General features: G+C 46.1%; 2 protein-coding genes across 9 annotated transcripts in view; one reads left to right on the top strand and one right to left on the bottom strand.

Annotated features, from left to right (window-relative positions):
* Positions 1–3,613: 3,613 nt before the first annotated feature.
* TMEM40 (transmembrane protein 40) overlaps positions 3,614–25,144 on the top strand; it is a 34,527-nt gene continuing 12,996 nt past the window's right edge. For 4 of the 8 annotated variants that reach the window (XM_047744235.1, XM_047744241.1, XM_047744240.1 and 1 more), the window contains exon 1: positions 20,826–20,941. Coding sequence is in view for 4 of the 8 variants with exons in the window: in XM_047744256.1 (XP_047600212.1) it covers positions 20,087–20,159; positions 20,813–20,941 (202 nt within the window). In the remaining 4 variants the exon portion in view is untranslated. Of the gene's footprint in view, positions 3,692–4,247; positions 4,332–20,078; positions 20,160–20,812; positions 20,942–25,144 lie in introns of those variants that run through there. The other 4 variants (XM_047744256.1, XM_047744273.1, XM_047744267.1 and 1 more) reach the window with 3 other exon arrangements.
* On the bottom strand, positions 23,207–23,765 carry LOC125108464 (multifunctional methyltransferase subunit TRM112-like protein). The gene has a single exon (XM_047744293.1). The coding sequence runs from the start codon at positions 23,749–23,751 to the stop codon at positions 23,374–23,376; it is 378 nt and encodes a 125-aa protein (XP_047600249.1). The 5' UTR covers positions 23,752–23,765; the 3' UTR covers positions 23,207–23,373.

Consider the following 25,144-nt stretch of genomic DNA (forward strand, 5'->3'; position numbering starts at 1 on the left):
AGAGAACCAGGCTCCTGGGTGTGCATAGTAGGAGGATGCTCTTTCCCCCCTACACCTGCATGGCATAACTCTCAGACCTAACAAGTCCATGGGGAGTTCCCATCTGCCTGAGGGATCCCAGTAACCTCATCACAAGAATGCAGAGGCAGAGTGTGGGCTGACTGTGTGCAGGCATGCTTCCAAGCACTTTATACCAATCATGTCACCATGGATAGGGACTGCCATCTCCCCATTTTGATGGATGTGGAGACTGAGGCTGAGCTTTCTGTTGCCTCCGGAGTGAACAGTGCATGTGCTTGCTGAGTCAGGTGGGCCCCCAGCAGGCAGTTCTGGAATGCAGGGAAGCCGGATGCCACGCTCAGCTGCTGAGTTGGCTTCCCTGGGGCTGTCAGCTGTGTCCACAGTACAGTGGGAGGTTGTCTCATGAATCACCCCCCCCCCCATACACACACACATAGGGCAGTGAGATCACCTCTGGAGGTTGCTGAGCGGGGGCTTCCTGAGCACCTCTGGCAGCCCCACCGCAGCCCTGGTCATCTGGCCATGTCGGAGAGATAGGAAATGCCCTGAGGTTGTGCCTCCATCCTGGTCAGGTCCATACAACCTGGTGCTACAGGTGAGGCAGGAAATAAACTCTTCACTTACTCACAGAGGGGAAGTACCTTCACCTGGGATCAGGAAGCAAACAGAAGGTGAAACAGGGTTTTTCTGAGCACTTACTATGTGCCAGTCCTTGAAACCTTTAAATGATATGAAGTATTCTTTAGTCCAGAGATCCTTGAACAAGCATCAGAAGCACCTGGAGGGCTAGTTAAATACAAATTATGGGTCTCACCTACAGAGTTACTCATTCAGTAGGACTGGGATTGGTCCTGAGAATTTGCATTTCTAAAGCGTCTTCACATGATGCTAATACTGCTGGTCCACATTTTGAAAGTAACTAATCAGTTCAACTTCCTTTCCCATGTTTAATAGTAGTCTTTAACTTTCTTCTTACATACCTCCAGAGACGGGGGATTCATTGTCTCTTCTCTCAACCTATGCCATTTCTGGATTGTTCTTACTGAAAAGACAGGAATTTTGTGTGTGTGCTTGTGTTGAGTTGAAAACTAACTCTATTGGCCTTCCCTTGCCCTTCCATTCTTTCTGCCTCTGGATTACATGGTGTCATCAGCCAGGAGCAGCTGGAAGGGAGAGGAGAGCTGAGTGAGGTGGGAGTATAGTTAGACTGAGGGTCCCCCTTACCCTCCCAGTCCATCAACCAAGCCCTGCCTATTCTACCTTCTAGATCAGGGCTGTCCAACAGGAATATGTTGTGAGCTCTATGTACCTAGAAAAATTTTTAACTGTCAGGTAACTACATTAAAAATAGCAAAAAGAGGGCACCTGGGTGGCTCAGTGGGTTAAAGCCTCTGCCTTTGGCTTGGGTCATGATCCCAGGGTCCTGGGGTTGAGTCCCGCATTAAAAAAAATAAAATAAAATAAAAAAATAAAAATAGCAAAAAGAAGCAGGTGGAACTAATTTTAATCACATATTTTCTTTAACCCAGTGTATTCAAAATAGTATCTTTTTAACAGGTAACTGATATCAAAAATATTATTGAGCTCCTGTATATTCTTGCTTTTCATAGCATGTCTTGGATGTGTTTTACACTTAGAGCACATCTCAACTCTGACCAGCCACATTTTGAGGACTCCATAGCCACATGTGGCCTGTGGCTACTGTTTGGGACTGGGCAGTGCCCCTGTCCCTAGTCCTTATCTCCCCTGTCATGGCTTGTGCTCACCTGGATGCCTGCCCCTCACAGCCTCCCTAATCCATAACATGGCAGCCAAATTGTCTAAATTGTAGATTTGATCATGTCCCCCTTGTGTGGCTCCCTGTTGCTCTCAGGATAACATCTGGCCTCCTTGGTCTGGCTCCCAAGGCCCTGCCTCTTGCTTTCCCTTCTCCCCTCTTCCAGGCCCCACTCTCCTGCTGTGCTGAGTTATTTCCAGATCCTCAGGACAAGCAGTGTCTCTTCCTCCTAAACCTTTGCATACATGGTTCCCCCTGTCTGGAATGTCCTTGCAATTCTTCTTCAGCTTCCCTTTCAGGTCACTCATTCAGTCAACAAACTTTATTGAGCACCTACTATGTGTCAGACACCAGCCTAGGTCCTGGAACAAACAATACATAAGGAGGAAATGTGTATTACTAAAAACATATAGTATGTCAGATGACAAACAATAAATCGAGATGACAGGGAAAGGTGGTGCTGGCAGTTACTCCTTGTACCTGGTGGTCAGGGAGGGCTTCTTGGTGACTTTAGAGCAGAGACCTGAAGAAGTAAGGAAAGGAACCAGGTGGCTACTGGGGAAAAAGCATTCTAGGCAGAGGGAAAAAGCCAGTGCAAAGGCCCTGAGGGTAGAATCTAACTGGAGTGTTTGGGGCACATTCCAGTGTAGCTGGGCAGAGTGAGAGAGGAAGTCATTGGAATTAAGGTCAGAGAGAGCAAGAGGTGGGTCCCAGATAGTGGAGGGCTATGTAAGAACTTGAGTTTTATCCTGAGTGAGGTGGGAGTCCTGCAATGGTGCTGAGTGGAGGAGGAACATGAGCTGACTTTGGTTTTAACCTGATACTTCTGATTGCCATGATTAGGACAGCTACTGGGCTGAGGGTAGGAGTAGACAGACTAGTGATCATGTTGACTGGACCTGCATGGTTGCCATGGAGGTGGAGAGAAGAGGTTGGCTTTGGGATACATTGATGGTGGGGCCACAGGGTTTTCCCCATCTGTCAGATACAGAGTATGAAAGAGCAAAGAGTCAAGGATGACTCTGAGATCTTGGCCTGAGCTTAGGATCCAAATGACTCCTCTTCCAGGAAGCTCTCCTGGGAACCCACAGCTCTCTGGGCCTTGCCCTAATGTGGCCTGTCATGGCCTGACTCTAGCTTGCCTGGGTGCTTCCCAAAGCAGTATAGGACTTGTTTACTATTCTGCTTTCAAGTTGTTTGATAAGTGAGTAAGAAGCAAAGGCAGGCTGAGCTGGAGTTATTCTTGGACTCGCTGTAGGTCAGTCCCCACCCCTCACCCCATTGGGGCCTGTGTTTTCCTGTCTGCACAAGGCAATGGATATTCTAGCCTTTGCCCAGTTTCCTCACTGGAGAGGGCACTGCCAGGGCACTCCATTCACAGGAGTCCCTCAGTCCTCTAAGTACTGGGCCTTGGGTCCTGCTCCATGCCCAACTTCACCCCTTGGGAAGGCACTGGGTTGGCCCACACGGCTGGGTCCTGAGTCAGTCTCACCAATGAGGTGGGATCTGGGACACACCCTACCTCCTCCCTGCTGAGAGTTTGGCCCAGCCAAGCCTGGTGCAACTACCCGCACATCGCTGCCCCCTGACTAAGCAGTCATGGCCATGCTCAGGGGGTGGTTCTAGGGGTTTAGCTGCCTCATCTGCTGTGCCTGGGGTGTCATGAGGAAATTTCAAATCAGACAGGAAGGCCTGGGGCCCCGATAGTACCAGCAGGAAGGAATGCTACCCGGGTGAACGAGAGTGTGACCCAGGGCAACTCATGCCCCGCCCCCTCCCTGTCACGGGGGTGTGGCCTGGCCTCTCCTACCGCCCTCTTCCCTGGCCCAGTCTGGCATCGGCACAGTCCACACACGGCTCTCCTGGCAGCCAACACGGGCCTCCAGACCACAGGTACTGGGACACCTGCCGGGTGAGGGGCGGGGAGAAGGGTTAATTTTTAGAACAGGCTCTTCCACCAGCCTGATGTTTTGTGGTTCCTAGGTGGACCTGGATTTGCTCTGCAAATCAAAGAAAAATCTTTGATGGCTCTGAGCCTGTTTCCCCATTTGTGAAATGAAGGGCCAAACTAGATCTCTGAAAGCTTCGTCCACTCTGCCCTTGCAGGACCAAACACTTGGGAGGACGAAGGTGTTTCCCCCCAAAACATCCCAGTTTCTGTGCTTTGACTAGCACGTGAAGGCAGCTGCCCTCCGGACATCTCCGAAGGCGCCCTGGGCCCTCTGGGCTGGGCCTGATAGACTCGAGAAGATGAGGAGGCCCCTCGTCTCCTCTGCCTTGGGCTCAATGGCACCTCTGGGGAAAAAACGCTGAACATGCAGAGCCGGGCCATAGGGGAAGGGAGCCCTGCTGCCTGTCAGAGGCTCACCCAGGCTGAGGGCCCTGGGAGGGAGTCCCGCCCCCTCAGTCCCGCCCCCTCAGTCCCGCCCCCCTAACGCAGCCACCGTGGTCCCGGGGGCCTCTCTGCTGGTAGGGAGCGTCCCAGCTCCTCTCCTCAGAGGTGGCCTTCAGGCCTTCAGCCACTCCGTTTTTGGTAAGGGGGACAAAAGATAAGAGTCATGTGCTTATTATTTTATGCTGCTTTGTTTAGAAACTGCCAGAAAAGTTGAGTCAGGATTGTGTTAGGGGGAGTTGTGGTGAGGGAAGGATGCGGTGTTCTGTCCGGGGTCCAAACCAAGCGGACCTGTAAGTAATGGGCCCTCTCCTGTCTCTGAAACCCGTGGAACTGGGGCTAGTGCAGCCCTCTAAAACGCCTCTAAACCTGTACTGTGAAATCCCCTCAGGCCACTCTCCGAGAGCGCTCTCTGCTCTCCCTCCCGCTCCGGCTCCGCCGCAGGGTGGGGGGGTGGTGCGTGCTGGACCTGGGGGGGTTGGGGGGAGTCTTCCTCATTCTTTTTTTCGTTCCATAACAACTTTATTGAGATATCATTCACATACCATCAAATTCACACTATTCAAGTGTACCAGTCAGTGTTTTTTAGTGTATTTAGAGTCGTGCACCCATCACCACTATCTAATTTAGAATTTAGAATTTTTATCACCCCCAAATAAACCCCGGACCCTTTAGCTGTCACCCCACATTTCCTCCTTTCCCTGACAACCTCTAATCTACGTTGTGGATTATCTCGGTGGATTTGCTTATTCTGGATATTTTATATAAATGGAATCATTTAACAGGTGCTCCTTTCTGACTGGCTTTTTTTTTTTTTTTTTTTTTTTTCTCCCTTCACATAGCATCATGTTTTCAAGGTTTATCCATGCGGTGGCATGTCATCAGGACTTCATCCCTCTTTCTGGCCAAGTGCTGTTGTATGATTGTATCACATTTTATTTATCTGTTCATCAGTGAATGGACACTTGGGTTGTTTTTACTTTGTGGCTATTAGGAATAAAGCTGCGTGGACATTCATGTGAGAGGAGTTTTTGTGTGGACATACGTCTTCAGTTCTGTTGGATGTATACCTAGGAGTGGACTTGCGGGGTCATATGGTGAATTTATGTTTGACATTTAGAGAAGTCACTAAGCTTTCCCAAAGGAGCTATACCATTCTGCAATCCCACCAACTATACATGAAGGCTCCCAATTTTCCACATCCTTGTTAGCACTGGTTATTATCTGGATTTCTTATCATAGCCATCCTAGAGGGTATGAAGCAGAACCTCATTGTGGTTTTGTTTTGTGTCTTTTTAAAGTTTTAGTTATTTAAGTAATATCTGTGCTCAACATAGGGCTCGAAATCATGACCCTGACATCAAGAGTCATATGCTCCTCCGAATGAGCCAGCCAGGCGCCTCTCTCATTGTGTTTTTGATTTGTGTTTCTCTTAATAAAGAGATGTCGAGCATTATTCCAGGTACTACTGACCGCTTCTTTAGAGAAATGTCTGTTCAAATCTTTTGATTTTCAAATTAGGTTGTCCTTTTATTGTTGAGTTGTAGGCATGCTTTTCCAGGGGAGGGCTCTGAGGCTCTGAGAATGAATGTGGTGTGCAGTGATCCCATTTAGTGGAGGGTAGTGGTGGGAACTCAATCCAGGTCTGTCTGACGTTCAAGACCCAGCAAGCTCCTTCTTTAGAACTGGACTCCTCCTTTCTGGTTTTCACTGTTGCCAAACTGCATCTGTGTTGTGGGGAGAGGGAAAGAGAGAGACAAGAGAAAAAGATGAAAAAGAGAGAAACTTTGGTGACAGAATGAGAAGGGAGGCTGGAGTGGCTCTGGCTGTTTAAATAGGCACCCACCTTGGAGACTCAGAGCTGGGGAAAACCTTTTAAGAGGTTTAGGTTTCTTCTCATTAATCTTCAAATGTTGGGGAGGGGCTCAATAATTTTTACTAGGGGGCTCACTCCCCCCCTAGTTTTTCTTAGTTCCTAAATCTGAAACAAATCTGATTCAACCTTGAAACCCCACCAGAGAGCAACATCCCCTAGTGTTTAGCTGTGTCCAAGGATCTGAAGCAGTGGTTGTCACGCCTTTTTTTTTCCCCTCTTTTTTTGGGGGGGCGGGGGACAGAGGGAATATGGGCAAGGACAGAGGGAAAGGGAGAGACAGAATTCCAAGCAGACTCCACAGCAGACTCCACACCCAGCACAGAGCCTGAAGCAGGGCTCAATCCCACTACCCTGAGATCACCACCTTAGCCGAAATCAAGAGTCCGATGCCCAACTGAATGAGCCACCCAGGCGCCCCAGTCACACTTCTAGATTGCACAGCCTTCCAAAGAAAAAAGCTTTAGGCACCCCCAACAGATACATATTTATAGATTTGGAAATGATATACAAGGACTGTGATGATTAGCTAATGTCTAAAGGCCCAATATACACTCAGTGTGAATTTAATCACAAAAATAGTGGATGGAAGTCCACATTCCGAGTAGTTTTCCTATTGGAATTTCATTAAGCAATACACATTGTATTGTTATCTATGCTGTGGCATGTCATCAGGACTTCATCCCTCTTTCTCACTTTTTTTTTTTTTAAAGATTTTATTTATTTATCAGAGAGAGAGAGGAAGAGAGAGAGAGCACAGGCATACAGAGTGGCCGGGAGAGGCAGAGGGAGAAGCAGGCTCCCTGCCGAGCAAGGAGCCCGATGTGGGACTCGATCCCAGGACTCTGGGATCATGACCTGAGCCGAAGGCAGCTGCTTAACCAACTGAGCCACCCAGGCGTCCCTCATCCCTCTTTCTGGCTGAATGGTGTTATACGATTGTATCACATTTTATTTATCCATTCATCAGTTAATGGACACTTGGGTTGTTTCTACTTTGTGGCTATTATGAATAAAGCTGCCGTGGACATTCACATGTGTATTGCTTACTGAAATTACCTCTCCACGTGTATGAGATCCCATTCATTGTTATTTTCAACATGGTAAGGTGGCTGATAAAGGCCTTGAGCGAGGAGCAGCTAGCAGTCTGTGCTGCACTTTTCCTGCTGCTTGCTTGCACTTTCTGGATTAGAGTTATCTCCATCTGTGGCTTCTTTGTAGGGACTCTTTGAAGCCATTTTTCTACTCTGTAGAAGTTGATTCGGTTAAAATGCATTGTTTGAGCCTCAAATCCACCCAACCTGGCACCAGTGTATTGCAATATATGGTAATAGGCTGAATCTAGAGAAATGAAAGACAGGGTCACAGCAGACCTATTGTGGGGCTTCCCACTGGGCTTGGGATGCCCACTTAGAAGGCATGACATTCAGTATCTGACATATAGCCAAGGGTGCACATCAGGGTTGAACTATATACTGTTAGCTATTTTTAGTTAGAAGTTTAGTAGAAATAGATGGACTAATATGTCCCTCCTGTACTTTGGAGGTTATAATTTGAGAGACTGGTAGGTTCTGAGCTAAGGACATCTAGGCCAACCTCTGCCACCCTTCATGGCAGGGTGCCCATGACCAACCAAACCAAAATTCTAAAGAATTTTAGAAAATTGTTCTTATATATTGAGCTGGCATCTGCCCTAGTGACATCCCAAGGTCCTGGCCTCTGGAGCTCACAGCCCCATGTGGTCCCTCTGTCCCGCAGGAACCCCTGCAGATACTGGGGGACAGTGACTAAGTTTGTCCGTGCAGTGCTTATCCCTTGACTCCTATTCCTCCAGCCACTTCTCTTGGCTTTGATCTTAATACCCCACACATCCCCTGGATTATCTGTTTGTCCAGACCCTATTCTGTTCAGAACCCAGGATTGAACATAGGATGGGAGATGGTGAGATATGGGTCACCTTCTTCACTGTAGTCTCTGTCTTTCTGTTAATATGACCTAAGGGTGTGTTAGCTTTGCTCTGTAGCTCTATCACTTTGTTGGCTCATATTACACTTTAACAAACAATGGTTATGCACCTGCTATCTGCTGGACACCAAGTTAGATGCTTGTGCTAACATTTACTTATCTTTCAGAGGGTCTTTGAAAACTCCTAGGTCTTTCTGTATGAACGGCCTCCAAGCTGGGTTCACCCATCCTCTTTCTGTACAACTTGATTTTGTCCCTTTTTATTTTTCTATTTTATTTATTTTTTAAAAAAGATTTTATTTTTTTGTCAGAGAGAGAGAGAAAGCACAAGCAGGGGAGTGGCAGACAGAGGAGAAGCAGGCTTCCCATTGAGCAAGGAGCCCAATGTTGGACTCGATCCCAGGACTCAGGGATCATGACCTGAGCCAAAGGCAAACACTTAACCAACTGAGCCACCTAAGCCTCCCAACTTTGTCCCTTTTTAACCTTCTAGGTTCAGCCTAGGTGCACTGCTCAGAGGCAACCTTAGGCCCTGGCTGCTTTGTTGGGTGTGCTGTGGCCAAAGGGTCATGTAGATTCATAACGGGTCCATTTGGCTCGTGGTCCACTGGCTGGGGTCAGTGTGGGTTGTTATCCCACCATTAAACTGCCTGGACAGACTTGAGACAAGATGGTGGAGGAGTTGGAAACTGAGGCATCTCCCTTCTTTCTCTCTGTGAGGTTCCCCTCATGCTTGACTTCAGACTCAGATTTGAGTTCATATCTAGATGCCTTGCTGTGTGACCTTGGGCAAGTCCCTTTCCCTTTCTGGGGCTTGGCTTTGGTGTCTTGGCTACAACTCTGTGGAATTGTAGCTTGGACAAAAGGAGAGACCACCAAACCTGGGAAGCTGGGGGTGGGGTGGGGGTGAGGTGAGCCTGGGACAGGAAGGGGGAGAGTGTTAAAGAAGAAGGGGTATGAACAAGTAGTATAAAGGAAAGAAGGAGATCCTAAAGAAACTTTGTAGGCTGGCATTTCTCTAAGCTCTTAAATTCAGTACTCTTCCACTTCTTTTTATGAAGCACTTTGTCTATGCCAGGGACTAAAATGTAGTAGAGAGCAAGAAAAACATGATTCCTCTTCCCAGGGAGCTCAGAAGTAAAGTCTTTTTAATTTCAATCCTCACAGCACCCCTGCAAACAAGGACACTAATCCCCATTTTACAGACAAAGAAACTGAGGCTTACAGAGGTAAAGTGATTTACCCAAAGATTTATTACAGAGCTGGGAAGCAAAGTGATAAAGCACAACATGAATGGGCTCTGTCAGACCCCATTGCCTCAGTGACTTAATTAAGATACCTCTCAGTATAATGTCCCGGCAAAAGGCATGATAATTTTACCATGTACTTTCCTATCCACAACCCCATATGCACTCCAAAATGTGAATAACAAGAGTGGTGTTATTATCTGTCTTGCAAATGAGAATAAAAACCTAGAGGGTGGAAGTGATGTGCCCAAGGGCCCAGGGTGGGTTGGAGGCACGGCCAGGACGAGGCTCTTGGTCTTATGATGGTTGAGTCAGTTTCCTCCCCCACCCCTGTCCCTGCCTTGGCGGTGCTGAGAGTACTTATGAGCCACACCGTGGGATCCCAGAAGCTGATGAAAAGACCATTTCTGTTCCAGGCCCCTGGCTTCCGAGGGTCTGTTTCTGATTAATTCCCCTCCCTAACTGTCTTAATGGTGGGATAGAACAGCTCCGGACCTGGGCATTGGCACTGTCCAAAATGTGCAGCAATAGTGCCCAGGCCTGGACTCCAAGATGGAAAGGCTGACCTGGAAAATGTCAGGGATTGAAGTCTGTGACATTTCCCAAAGCTGCTCCAAAATACACTGAACCATATTCTGGGGGAAAAGAGCTATGCTCTTGCATGCTTTGGGGAAGCATAGGAATAGGGTAAAAGAGCTTTCTCTTCTGCAGGCCTTTTCAGAGGCTTTAATATGCAATCGCACATTTTAGAACTCCAACTTGGGGGCTTTGGAAAGCAGTGTCACACAAACTTCTTCGAACACAAAATCTTGGGGCATTTCAATGGCTTGCTGTTCCCCACAAGAAACTAGATGCATCTTATTGTTAGAACATGCTGTCCTGGGCCTTCCTGCAGGTCCTATCAACCGAGTCTCAAAGTTCTTTGCTAACTGGATGAATCAGGTAGACATTAACTGGAGAAGAGCGCTAGAATGCCAAAGCTGAAAGAACCTTACAGAAGGCAGCCCAGCTTCTACATATGGGGTAACTGAAGCCTAAGGCAATCCAGCAATGTGTTTTGGAGGGGCGAGGCCAGAGGCAGGCAGGGAGAGGTTCTGGTAGTCTAAGTGGACCACGCTCTGCCTAGCATGTGGTGGTTTTATCAACAATGCAAACTTCCTTGAGCCACAACCTAACCCTAACTTTGCTCCTAACTGCAGCTCCCTGAGTGGAAACCTCCAAAGGAGAGAGAGCTGGAAATCTGCCCTGTCAACAGTGCTCCTAAGGAAATTGGATTATTAGCCAAATTGGGGAGACATTGAGCATGGGCAAGGAGAGGGGATATTCTCATTTATTAAGTGCCATTATTCTGGGCTTGTTATAGGCACAATATCATTTAATCCCCACAACACTCTCAGGGACATATATTAATACCCCACTTTATAGATGGGAAACTGAGGCTGAGAGGAACCAGGCATCCAAGGGACAGGGATAAGAGCACAGTAACAACCAACTTCAGAGCCCTCAGTTCCCTTATTAGCTCTCATGGGAAGGAGGCAGTGGGAATAGAAAGACCAGGCCTCTTGAAGGGAAAATGAGACAAGCTTGGGCTTTGGCTGGCTGAGGAGAAAGGAGCCAGGGCATCCTTCCTGTCTTTGGAGTTTGGGGGCCCAGGAGTGTGATGGAGTCAGAGAGGGAAACTGGTTTAAGAAAGATGTTCAGCCTCTGCAGGGTTCCAGGCTGTGGCAGGCACTGGGGTTAGAGACTATGGCAGCCTGAATAATGGCCCCCAAAGATGTCTGCATCCTAATCTCTGGAAACAGACTAAGTAAGCTTACATGGCAAAGGAGAATTCACATTGCAGATGGAAGTAACGTTGCTCATTGGCTGACCTTAACACAGGGAGTTGATCCTGAATGACCTGGGTGGCTCAATGTCACAGTGACACAAGGGTCCTTAAAAGTGGAAGAGGAAAGGGGCACCTGGCTGGCTCAGTCAGTACAGGTGTTAGAGAAATAGCAGCAGCAAGGAACAAGAGCAAGGAAAAGGATTTTCTGCTAGAGGCTCCAGAAAGGAATGTGGTCCTGCTGACCCTAGGGATACCTGAGTTAGACTTCTCACCTACAGAACCGTGAGAGACTAAATTTGTGTTGTGTCACAAGTCACATTCCCAAAAGGGACAGGCTGATGGTCTTACCTGGGTACAGGGCAGTGACTGCTTGTCCTGAAGCTGTGTCAGCCAAACCAGGATACATTTGAAATTAGGGTGTATGCCTGTTTGGGGTGGCTTGGGAAGCCAAAGGAGATTCTGGAGGACTTTGATATAACCTCCAGAAGAAGGGGCTTCAATCCCAGGTAGGCAAAAACAAGCGTCCACCCTTAGTCAGCTCTGTTCTCTGCACAGCTGCTGTTTCTGCTTCCAATTCCCTTAACCCCTTTACTGCCCTGGGCCTGTTTTTGTGGTTCATAGGCACAAGGCTACAGTCTACCTACAGGGAAAGGGCCATTCGCCTGACATTCAAGTCCAGGATGATTTTCCCCAACCTCACAGGCTTCCTACCCCTTCAACTGCCTGCCACCCACTTCCTCTAGTAAACCTTTATCCCATTCTGCCTTTTGCCACCTGTTGAAATCCACCTCAGTCCCCTCCTCCAAAGTGGGGCAACAGGGGAGGGTAAGCAGCTCCTGAATCAAGAGTCAGGGCTCTGGAGTCAGCCTTGCCCCTGAGCTGCCTTGAGACCTTGTGCAAGTTCTTTTCCATTTCTGGGTCTCAGTTTCCCTGTCTATAAAATAGGACAAGAATCCCCTCTCTGCCTCCCTCCTGGTTCACATGAGGATCTGGGCTGGGAAAGCACTGTGAGGCTGTGATGGCTGGGTGTCCCTTAGTGTCCCTCCCACTCTGGGCCCAGGCCCTTGTGACAGAGGAGCTTAGGAAATGTGGGCTAAACTGAAGGGGAAATCCAGTTTAGCAAGACCTGTGGGTACAGAGGCCCTGGCCCCACCAGTGACTCAGCAGGGCTGGGCCTTTGGGAAAAATATGCTAGAAAGTCAGGCATTCTATTTCCTTGTAGGACCAGCCTTGGATTTGGATGGTGGTGGGGAGCACCTGTGAGAGGGGATTTTAGGGGCCTCTAAATCAGAGGGATTTAGGGAATCCCTAATAGAGGGAAAGGGGCTTCTCTGCTGGGGGCAGGGGTTGGATTCGAATCCACACGTCAACTAGGAGACCTTGAACAAGTCACTTGTCTATCTGAACCTCAGTTTCTTGCTGCATAAAATAAAACTTACATTCATGAAATAAGATCTTGGGGAACATGCCATGTTCTCTCTCCTCCTTTTGCTTTCTTCACTTCTCCTGTCTCAACACCTCGTGGTCCATCTTGCTTCAGAGTGCACACACTGTGCCCTTGAGCTTTGGAAGCCCATCCCAGAAATCCGTCGGCCAATGCCTGATGCTCCATTAGGTCTGCCCTTTTGAGTTAAGCATTGCCCCGCACCCCGATCCTTGAACTTTAATTTTTTAAAAACTCCATTTCTCCTTTCTCATAATAGAAATGTGGAGGGGGAGGGATGGGGGCAGGGACATTAAAAGGAGAAATGGGGCTTCCCCAGGTCCCACCTCCATGATAATTCCATTTCCCTCGCTTCTGACAGATGAGCTGAGCAAGTGCCTGAGGCAGTTCCCCTGGCCATGAGGACACTGCTCAGGGCTCCAGGATGACTGACTAGAGCTAAGTCAGCATCATTTGCATAGCACCCCCATGACTTAGTGGCTTCATTCCTGGTACTAATGACAGGGGCCTGAGGAGAGGTGACAGCTTCACTCCTTCCCATCTCCCAACACGGACTAAGCAACTCCCTTTGCTCAGCTGCTTACTAGCTCTGGCCCCAGAAAAGTTTCTTAGTCTCCCTGTACCATCTAGAAAGTGGGTACAACCACAGTGAGCCATCACAGAGTTGTGAGAAATACGTGAGATGACACCTGTAATATGCTTAGAGGGTTGCCTGGAAGATGGGAAGTACTTGGTTGTTGTCGTCATCACCATCATCATCATTATTATCATCATCTTCATCATTTTTGTTTTTTACCAGGCCTGGTGCAGGCTTCAGGTGACACAGAAATGAATCAGTTTCAGTCTCTCCCCCGATGGGTGTAGGCTGTAGTGGAGGAGACACACCCTGCTGAGTCCTGAGCAGAGATTTGTGTGTGACTAAGAACAGTGGCCCTGGAGTTGTGCAACAAGGTGCCCTACCCTGAGGAAGAAGAGTCTGGCACAAGGCAGAATTGACGAGGCTCAGGAGAGTGATATGCCTGGGGACCAGCTGGGGGTTCCCTCTGAGCCTCCCCCCAATCTCTTTCTTCTTTAGAGTTGCCTTTTGCAACTATTTCCCATGTGGGACAAGGCCCTTTGCCTCTATGCCTTTGTACATTGTCCCCTCTGGCCCTTCTAAACTCACCCCAGCACTCTCTCCTTCAGGAACTTTCCCTGACTGACCCTGGTCTGACTTGGCCCCTGGGCTCCTGCAGCTCCCTAGTCTACCATGAAATTCCTTGAGGACAGGGATGCAACTTGTTTATCATGTATTCCCGTTTTAGCACACAGTAGATGCTCAATTAACAGATGTAATGTAGGAGAGGGAAAGTGTGTATCAAAAATCCAAACTACGAAGTTTCATTTTTCTCAAATAACAAGAAAACAACAAGCTGTTGGCAAGGACTCAGCAACTCAACAATGTCTCCACATTTGTTTTGGCTTTTCCTCATGATCACAAGGTGGTCACTGGGTGCTCTTGCCATCACATTTATGTCCAAGGAAGGAAGGAAGGAGAGGCAAGACACACCACCAGCACTGTTGGCTTCTTTTGTCAGGAGAAGAAAAACCCTCCCCAGAACCCTAGCCAACTTACAAGGAAGGATGACAAAACTAGTATCCAACTGGGATTGGAAGAACAAAATTATAGTTTCATTAGTAAGAAAGGAGGGTAGGACTGATGAGAGCAGGGAGGATTAAAGGTGTGGGGTAGGAAGAATGAGGACTGGTTAGGTAACTAGCATAGGGCTTTCTAAAGGAGGAGATGTTTTAGCTGTGCTTGGAAGGTCAGAAATAATTTTGACAGAGCATGGGCAGAGTTGGGGCTAGACACCGAATATCTGAGGGTAATAGGAGGTCTGGAGAAGAGGAACCTCACATTCACTGAGCACTGCCATGTTTCCTCCCTAAGGTACTACCATCACCAGTTCACAACTGAGGTAACTAGAGCCAAGAAAAGGGGACCACTCTGCCCAAGGTCATCCTGTGTGCAGATGACTGAATATGGTTGAACCCTGGTCAGTCTGATCCCAAAGCTCATGCCCTTGCCACTACATACATACTGTCTTGATGCTACTCCTGTTGTAATAATGAACAAAACTGCAGTTTTGTTAGCAAGAAAGGACAGGGGTGCTGGGGGAAGGAGGATAAAGGGAGTGGGGTAAGGAGAGTGGCATTAGTTAGGCAAATAGCACAAAGTTTCATGAAGGAGGTGGCATTTGAGCTGTGCCTGAAAGGTCAGATACAATTTTGACAATAAGAAAAAATGGCCTAGGTCTGGAGGCTGAAATCATCTTATCTGGCATTTATTCCATACCTGCTCTATACCAAGCCCTGTTGTAAGCGCTTTACATGTTTTAATTCATGCCATTTCACAACGACACTATGAGATAAGCACTATTATTGTCCCATGTTACAGCTGAGGAAACTGAGACAGCAAGAGGTTAATAATTGCTCAAGATCCCATGACCAAGAGCATTAGATGGGATCCAAGCCCAGATGGTCCACCTCTGAGGCACAGGGAAGGATACTGCCTTGCCAAGGTCTTCATGGACTGAGAGTAGATTCTGTACCAAAAACAAACAAACATACAAAAATCCCAAACTCATAGATACAGAGAACAGATTGGTGGTTGCCAGAGGTAGCAGTGGCAGGTGGCTAATATGGGCGGTCAAAAGGTACAAACTTCCATCAATAAAAGAAATAAGTCATGGGGATTAATGGACAACATGGTGAGTATAGTTACTAATATGGTACTGTAGGGAGTACATAGTACTAATATAGTACTGTAGGGAGTTCCTGGGTGGCTTAGTTGGTTAAACATCCAGCTCTTGATTTTGGCTGGGGTCATGATCTCAGGGTCATGGGATTGAGCCCTGCACAGGGCTCCATGCTCAGCGTGGAATCTGCTGGAGATTCTCTTTCTCTGCCTCTGCCCCTTCCCCTGCTCATGCATGTACACATGCACATACTCTCCCTCTCTAAATAAATCTTTAATAATAATAATAATAATAATAATGTATTGCATATTTGGAAGTTGCTAAAAGAGTAGATCTTAAAAGTTCTCATCATAAGAAAAAGAATTTGTAACTATGTATGGGAAGAAATGGGAACTAGACTTATTGTGGTAATCATTCACAATGTATAGAAATATTGAATTATTACGTTGCACACCTGAAACAAATATAATATTATATGGCAATTATACCACAATAAAAACTTTTAATACAATTAAAATTTTTAAAAAGAGTAGATTCTCTAGACCAGTGCTTCTCAATGAGTGGGGGTGATTTTTACCCCCACGGGACATCTAGTAATGTCTGGAGACATTTTTTTTTTTTAATTTTTTTATTTTTTTCAGCATAACAGTATTCATTATTTTTGCACCACACCCAGTGCTCCATGCAATCCGTGCCCTCTACAATACCCACCACCTGGTGCCCCCAACCTCCCACCCCCCACCCCTTCAAAATTCTCAGATCGTTTTTCAGAGTCCATAGTCTCTCATGGTTCACCTCCCCTTGTCTGGAGACATTTTTGATCATCACAACTGGTTGGGGGATGCTACTGGCATCTAGTGGGAGGCTCAACATCTTACAGTGCATACAATGGCAAAGAATCATCTTTTTTTTTTTTAAGATTTTATTTATTTATTTGACAGAGAGAGAGAGATCACAAGTAGGCAGAGAGGCAGGCAGAGAGAGGAGGAAGCAGGCTCACGGCTGAGCAGAGAGCTCGATGCGGGGCTCGATCCCAGGACCCTGAGATCATGACCCGAGCTGAAGGCAGAGGCTTAACCCACTGAGCCACCCAGGCGCCCCGGCAAAGAATCATCTTGCCCAAATGTCAGGAGTGTTGAGGTTGAGAACCCTAGTCTAAACTAATCAGAGAGTAGTGAAGCTATCCCCTCTCCCAGTTGAGGACTTGGACTCAGAGCTGGGAGAAGAAATAGGGGAGGCTTTAAGATTTTATTTATTTATTTGACAGACAGAGATCACAAGTAAGCAGAGAGGCAGAGAGAGAGGGGGGGAAAACAGGCTTCCTGGGGATGTGGGGATGCGGGGATGCGGGGATGAGGGGATGCGGGGATGCGGGGATGCGGGCTCAATCCCAGGACCCTGAGATCATGACCTGAGCGGAAGGCAGAGACTTAACCCACTGAGCAACTCAGGTGCCCCCAGGGGAGGCTTTAAAATGAAGCCTGTGCAACTCAGCTATGCTGCTGTAACAAATAGACCAAATCACAGGGCTCAAATAAAAGAGAAGCTTATTTCCTGAGCACATAGCTGATCAGAAGCAGGTTCAGGTAGCCAGGCAGTTATGTGCGTGAGATCTGGCAAGACTTAGATTTCCTTTTGACTTCTTGCCTAGGAATTCCCTGGGGTATTGACTTGTTTTGCATGATTGAGGTAGTTCACAACCCCCATCCCCCCACCCCTGAGTCTTGGAGTCTGTGAGTCTGCCGCTCCAGCATACACAAAAGCAGGAAAGAGGAAGTAGAAGGCAAACAGATATGTCCAGGGCTGACACTAGGTTGTATTGCCTGTGAAAGCAGATCACTGAATCATTAAATCTTTAGGAATTTTGGGAGCTGATTATTAAACCCAACCAATATTTAATTATAAAAATGTACAATTAAATAAATTCTATTAAAAACAAAGTTAATAAGTACTCAAAGGATATCATTTCCTGATTTATTTTACTCCCTTCTACTATTACCTAGGCACTTGAGATTTTCATACCTGTTTTATCAGTATGGTGGAAACATTGTATGGTGTGTTCTATGGTAGCCCTTCCCAACTTCACACTCCATGACCACAGGTAGTTTGAAATCAGCCATGGTGGGAGTGTTTACACCATAGGAATCAGTAAACTCTGCAAATCAGAGCTCAGTGGTTTTTGTGGACTGTCTGCATTTTAGAAAGTGATCAAGAAAACACTAATAATGCAGACTGAACCTAAAAACCACATTGCACCTATAGCCATTACATTGTGAGTAGCCTAAAAATCGAGAAAATATTCTTTCAGAATTTGAAAACTGATTCAATTCAGCATTGCTCATATCACTGTCAAACTATGACAAGAAATGTCTTAGTTGATTCACTTTTTTCTTATTCATAAATGTGAAAGAAAACAGCAGCTAACATTCACACTGGAAATACTCCTGTTCATCACTGATGTCGGCAAGTTTTTTGTCGAAACTGGTAGTATTCAAAAATATGTCAGATTTTGTGACCCTGTTGTTGATAATGGACTTACAAAAACTGATAGTGGGTTTTGCAAGAAATTCCAAAGCGCTCTGAAGTTATAGGTGTGTTGAATTTGTAGTAAAGAGTGCTATATATTTTATTATTTGTAAACTGTATGCTATATGTTTTTTTTTTAAAGATGTTATTTATTTTTTTTTCACAGAGAGAGACATAGCGAGAAAGGGAACGCAAGCAGGGGGAGTGGGAGAGGGAGAAGCAGGCTTCCTGCTGAGCAGGGAGCCAAATGTGGTACTCGATCCCCAGAACCCGGGATCATGACCCAAGCCAAAGGCAGATGCTTAATGACTGAGCCACCCAGGCGCCCCTATATGTTTTTTACATCACAAAATTTATAACGTGTGTGTGTGTGTGTGTGTGTGTGTGTGTGTGTGTGTGTACTTCTTTCTTCCTGGAGAGCCATTAAACATTCTGGGCACACCACCACGCATATCCCATCTACCCACATTCCATGAGCAGAAATGTAGTCAAATGGCCACACTTAGCTTCAAGGGATGCTAGCAGCCATAGTCTCTAGCTGGCTGGCCATGTGCTCAGCAAAAATAATGGCTTTGTAGGGGAGCCCCACTCCATGTGTTTTCCCCAGGGGAGAGTACTAGATGGCTGAAGTTAGCCATTTGGATCCTCCAGAGTCTTCATTATGGCCTTCTTGGGGTTTCACTGGAAGGCTGACCTCCAGAGTTGCCTCTAGCTTCCACTCAGAATTTAAGGAAAGTACAGAGTGTGGTGTCCTTAAGGGACAGCTTCCCAAACTTTGCTCGTCACTTCAAGTGCCTGCTTTCTGCAGTTAGGTTCACTGCTTGCATCCACAGTCCTGACAGGCATGCTAGCAGGGACAGACTCCAGTTCTGTGCCCCCAGACCAGCGTTTTGGGGTGTATTAAACAGAATGTGGGTTCTGGAGTGCCTCTATAAAATAGGGATAATAAGGGGCGCCTGGGTGGCTCAGTGGGTTAAGCCGCTGCCTTCGGCTCAGGTCATGATCTCAGGGTCCTGGGATCGAGCCCCGCATCGGGCTCTCTGCTCGGCGGGGAGCCTGCTTCCTCCTCTCTCTCTACCTGCCTCTCTGCCTGCTTGTGATCTCTCTCTGTCAAATAAATAAATAAAATCTTTAAAAAAAAATAGGGATAATAAAACGTACTTGCAGGGTTATTTTAAGAGTCAAATGAGACAATCTTTGGGGAAGTTTTGTTGTCTAGAAACTACAGTTCAAACGTGAGGAGCCATGAATCCCAATTCCTACCTGACTGGTTTGTGACAGCCTCAGATAAGCCCTTTGTAAAACCATGAAGGACTGCACTGAGACAAGATATGGGCATATTACATTTTTAAGTACATAAGGAAAAGTTATTGGTTATTTTATATTTAAAAAAATTTATTTTAGATTTTATTTATTTATTTGAGAGAGATTGAGAGAACCAGCGCCTGATGAGGGAAGGGACAGAGGGAGAGGGAGAGAGAGAATCTCAAGGTGACTCCACATTGAGTTTGGAGCCCAAAGCAGGGTTCAATCCCATGACTCTGAGACCATGATCCAAGCCAAAATCAAGAGCCAGACGCTCAACAGACTGAGCCACCCAGGCATGCATCCCTGTTGGTGATTTTATTATAACAAAAACAATACTGTTGAAAATTTGGAAAATGTAAAATAAAAATAAGAAGTTAAAAATACCCATAATACCACCACCCAGAGATAACTACTATTTATATTTTGATATAGCTCCAATAACTACCAACTCAGGCTCTTATGTGCTTATTTGGATCCCTACCTATGCCCTTGGACTCCTCAACAAGACCATGTTGAAGAAAGTCCCAGATGTCATATAATTTCATCATAAAAATTTCTGTATCCTTACATTTAAGGACACTTTAAATCAATATAATCTCAATATAAATATCACCTAAAAAAAAAAACCTCTGGTGAAGGTTGTTGATAATGAGGGAAGGCTATGTGTGTTTGAGGCCAGGGGGCATGTTGGTTAGCTCTGTTTATACCTTCCATTCCATTGTGCTGTGAACCTCAAACTGTTCTAAAAACTAAAAATAAATAAGTTATTAATATTATCAAAAGATGACCAATTGTTCAAATTTCCCTAATTTTGTATACTTTTTTTTTTATAAGTTATTCACTTATACTTTTGAGTATTGGGTGTTTGTCTTTTTCTTCTTTATTTGCCAAACTCTTTATATGTTTAGGGGATTAACTAAGGTGGTACTAATTAATAACTTATTATTTTATTCCTCCAGAGAAAATCATGGAGATGTCAGGACCTTCCTCCCAGACTCCAGATCATAGTCGAGTCCATGGAGAAACAGAAGATCTAGACTGTATGTTTGCTTTCTCTCACCCTCTGGGCAAAGCCACATGGGAGGTAGAGTCCCGCAGTGGGTGGAACAGAAGAAGACCTTGCTCCCCTCATGTGACATAATGGCTCAAGTCACAGCTGAATCCTCTAGAGAAGTAATGTTTTACACACACACATACTTGGTCAGTCTGTCCCCTAGAACTTTCTAGCTTTGGGGACCTTCAGTTGCTCCCCAAATCTCAAGGGGGCTCTGGAGGCTTGGGCTGACACTAGGGAGGGCCCTGAGAAGGCAGGGAGGTTCCTGCACTACCCCAGAATTGGGAATGAAAAGGTTCACTTTGCCAGATCATACCTGCCCTGTAATTTACAGTGAATCCTAAGCTGGAAACTATTGTACACAGTCTAGTGGCCTCTGGGCAGAATGGGATGCTTAGAAGGCCCTTTCTGGTTTCCATATTCAGAGAAATTTATGCTTTGGGGCTTCCTTGAGCCCCTGGGGTCTCTGAGAGCTCTGATATCCTGCACCTTCCATTGGCCCTATTTGTTTGGGAGAGTGTTCCAGATAATCCAGTCATTCCTGGCCTCGTAGTCCAAGTAGATGCCTGGGGTGGTCTTGGTGGTCTCTGGGGTGGGAAAGACAAGAAACACTCATCCTTTTCTATGTGTGCCTCCCAGATGAAGAGATGGATTTCCACAAGCCAGACAGGGAAGCTGGACTCTTTTCTCATGAACAACCTAAGAGAGACAAGTCTTCTACCTCCTCTTCCTCCTCCTCTTCCTCCTCGTCATCCTCCTCTTCCTCAGGTATAGCAATATTAACATATATGTATACATATATTCACAGTATTATTCAAGAAAAGCATTTGCATGGAAAAACAATGCCCTGTGACCTCCCACCTTGATGCTTTAATTCTATTTTTCCATATCCCCTTCCAGACCATAACTAACAGTACACATAACTTGTACAGTTATAACTACCAGACAGATAATTTTGTCCTCTGTTTAAAATGTTTGCTGGCACATCCCAGGTATTCTGACAGGTTATTCTATAATATGTTTGCAGCTAATTTTCATGCTTACATGCCTCGGGTCCTCATCTGGAATTTGGGAATGATAACAGAAGTTACTACCTCATAAGATTATTGTGAGGATTACATTTTGTACACATTTCAAGTCTTAGTACCTAGCACATTGTAAAAGCTCTAAAAAAAGAACTGTACAGATTATCCCCCAACCTTCTACCAGTTTATCATGCTCATAGGCATCCTTGCTCAAAGGCTTTTACTTTTTGAATTTTTGGCACAAATTGTGTCTTCAGCATCGATTCCCCACAAGTCCTTCAGTGGGTTAACAGGAAGTGAACATTTCCCATTGGGCCTTGATTACAAATTGCCACATTATTCTCCCATGAAAATGGAATGTCCTTTCATTTCTGTTCTCTTAATTCAAAATGTTAGGCTGAATGGATAGCAGCAGCAATGTCATGGCTGGCATTCATTGAGCACTTACTTTACATGTAATAACTCAGTTCATTATCAAAGAGACCCACGGAGGAAGGTGCTATTATTATTATTTCCATTTTACAGGTGAGGAAACTGAGGCACGGGGAGGCTGACTGACCTGCTGTCAGAGGGCTCAGTAACCAACTCAGGATCCCTGGAGGTCTTTCTGGGACTGGGGTGGCTAAGGGGTGGGCTCTGGTTTACTCCTCCATCAGAATGCCTGCACTAAGATATGCTTTACAGAGTGGGGTTGGGCCTGAGGTTTTATTTGGAAAAAGAATTATCAGGCTAAATCTTAAAAAATGCTTGCAAAGCCCTGGCCTCACATCCTCACATTCCAAATGATGGGACTGAGGCTCAAGACCACAAAATCTATGCTTGTTTCTCCAGACAGAGGAGAGTGAGTGATTGGTGGGTCCAGTGGGTTTATTTGTAGCCCGTCTCCTTGTGGGACTGGAAAGGAAGCCACTGCCCTTACTATTATTTTTTTTCAAGACTTTATTTATTTATTTATTTATTTGAGAGAGAAAGGAAGAGACAGAGAGCTTGAGCAGGGGGAGGGGCAGAGGGAGAGACAGAAGTAGACCCCCCTGCTGATGAGGGAGCCTAACATGGGGCTTGATCCCAGGACCCTGGGATCATGACTTGAGCTGAAGGCAGATGCTTAACCCACTGAGCCACCCAGGTGCCCTGCCACTGTCCTTATTAAAAAGTACAACTGACCCTTGAACAACATGGGGGCTAGGGACCCTGACTCCCCAGGCAGTTGAAAATCTGTGTATAACTTTTGACTCCACCCAGACTTAACTACTAAAGCCTACTGTTGTCTGGAAGCCTCACCGAAAACATAAACAGTGATTGCTACATATTCTGTGTCTTGTATGTATAATATGCGTTGTATATTGTATCATGTATATTGTATTCTTACAATAAAGTAAGCTAGAGAAAAGAAGAAGTTATTGAGAAAAGGAAGAGAAAATATATTCATAACGCAGTGCACTGTGTTATGTGGACCTGTAAGTGTGTGTAAATGGACCTGTGCAGCTCGAACCTGTACTGTTCAAGAGCCAACCTGTTAGGGGTAGCCCTGGAAGAAGAACTTCCAGGTGCAAGGGGGTTCTTGCCTGTCCTTTTGTTTCTCCTTCCTGGGTGGGAGGTGACATTTTGTCTTCCGATTGTGGTTGATCCTCAGGGATGCTGCTCCCCTACAGATACCCTCCCCCAAGTATGGCTCTGAACCCCTTCCCTCAGGTCTCCACATTGCACATGGTAGTTAGCAAAGCAGAACACTAAGAAAAAAGCAACAAGAAAATAAACAGAAGCACAGAGACATACTGATATCAGGATTCTGATCTCTGGTCCACAATGGCTGGCCTGCTGCTAGAACTCAGACCCTGCCCATTCTTTGGGCTTGGATGGCTCCCAAGGCCCCGAGCCTGGCTGGGTACCTCACAGCAGCCCCCACACACAGGACCCGAACTCATAGTCTAGCATCCAGTACTGCTCTGCCTACATTTCTTTTTGTTTTTACTGTATCCTGTTGGTTTTGTTTTTGTTTTTGTTTTTGTTTTTTTGGTTTTGAACCTTTAATGAGAAAAAGAAATATGTCGAGCTCAAGAACACTGTGTTTCGTGTGTCACTGGGTCAAGGTTTGGGGATACAAGACAGACCTAACAAACATACATAAACAAAACCATTCGTGGTTACAGACTGAAAAACTAGTGCCGGGCGCGGTTAAGTCTCGGTTGCCTCATCACTCAGCAGCATGTTAGGGATTCCGCGACTGATGGGGAACAGACGTCCAGACTCTGGGCACTGCAAAGTGCCCTCCAGCACATCCACCTCCAGCAGCACGTGGTGCATCTGCGTCAGGAATTTCTCATCATGCTCATACCCTTCAATCGGCCCCTTGGGCACCTCGACCAGATGCAAGGTATCCGCTGCCTCCAGAAGCGCCGCCCACTCCACCTTGGGTATCATACGCGCCGTGAAGTCGGGGTTGAACTCCACCCGGTTGATGCGGACCTCGGTGGCCTGGAGGCGCAGTGGGAAGCTACGGGGCCCCACTCCCCGCACATGCGAGCTCAGCAGGTTGTGGGTGAGCAGCTTCATGTCGCCGCAACGTGCTCACCTGCTCCTGTTGGTTTTTAATTAAAACTTTTTATTGTGAGAGGCACCTGGGTGGCTCAGTCAGTTGGGCGGCCAGCTCTTGATTTCAGCTCAGGTCATGATCTGAGGGTCATGAGATCGAGCCCCACGTCAGGCTCGTGCTGAGCATGGAGCCTGCTTAAGATTCTTTCTCTCCCTCTCCCCCTGCTCACATGTGTGTGCTCGCTCTCTCTCTCTAAACAAAACACAACAAACTTTTTATTGTGAAAGGTTACACATAGAAACACTATGGAAAATGTGGAGCATATAAGGAAGTAGAAAGAATAAAAAATCATCCTTTGCTCTGTCACCTAGAGATAACTATTAAACACATATTAGTGTGTTTCCTCACATTTATTCAATAGATATTTGTTGAGCACCAACTATGCGCCAGGCTCTGGGATGGGTACTAGGGGTACCAGCAACAAACTGTGACTTTCTGCCAGGGTTAATTTTTTAAGTAACTGAATTAGAGAGCACATAGAGTTGTCCTCATTTTAGACAGCATATAATTTTATAATAACTTTTATAAAAATACTTTTTCTAAATAAATCTTTTTGTTCATTTCTTTTAAAGATTTTATTTATTCATTTGACAGAGAGAGAAACAGCAAGAGAGGGAACATAAGCAGAGGGAGTGGGAGAGGGAGAAGCAGGCTTCCCACTAAGAAGGGAGCCCAGTGCGGGACTCAACCCCAGGACACTGGGATCATGACCCGCGCCAAAGGCAGATGCTTAATGACTGAGGCATCCAGGAGCTCCCAAAGATACTCTTGATCTCAGCTCAGGTCTTGATCTCAGGGTCATGAGTTAAAGTCCCACACTGGGCTCCACACTGGGCATGGAGCCTACTTAAAAAAAATTATATATTATGAATATATCATAGAGAAAGCTAAAATAATGTTCATTTGCATGTGATGGAGGTTGTCCCTGGCAGATAGAATTTGGAGTAATTTTTGTTTTAATTTTCTGTCTTGTTTGATATTTTGCAAAATGCAATGAAAAAGCCTTTTTTTTTTTTTAAGATTCTATTTATTATTTGAGAGAGAGAGAGGGTGGTGCATGCGCAGGTTAAGTGTCAGGCAGGGGGAGAAGCAGACTCCCTACCGAGCAGGGAGCCCAACACGGTGCTCGATTCCAGGACACAGGGATCATGACCTGAGCCACTTAATCAACTGAGCCACCAGGCATTCAAAAAAGCATTTTTTTCTTACACTGATTTATAAAATACAGAAAAGAAGAAAATAGAAGCCAACCCAAATCCTATCCTCTGAGATGAATACTCCTGTTGTAATCTTGATGTACTTCCTGATACCTTTTTCTCTATATCTAGCTGAGACCACATATGCACTGATTTT

Source organism: Lutra lutra, chromosome 1 (assembly GCF_902655055.1).
Source record: "Lutra lutra chromosome 1, mLutLut1.2, whole genome shotgun sequence".
NCBI lineage: Eukaryota > Metazoa > Chordata > Mammalia > Carnivora > Mustelidae > Lutra > Lutra lutra.

Coding starts and splice junctions, on each gene's coding strand:
- LOC125108464 (XM_047744293.1), bottom strand. CDS start 23,751: ATGAAGCTGCTCACCCACAACCTGCTGAGCTCGCATGTGCGGGGAGTG.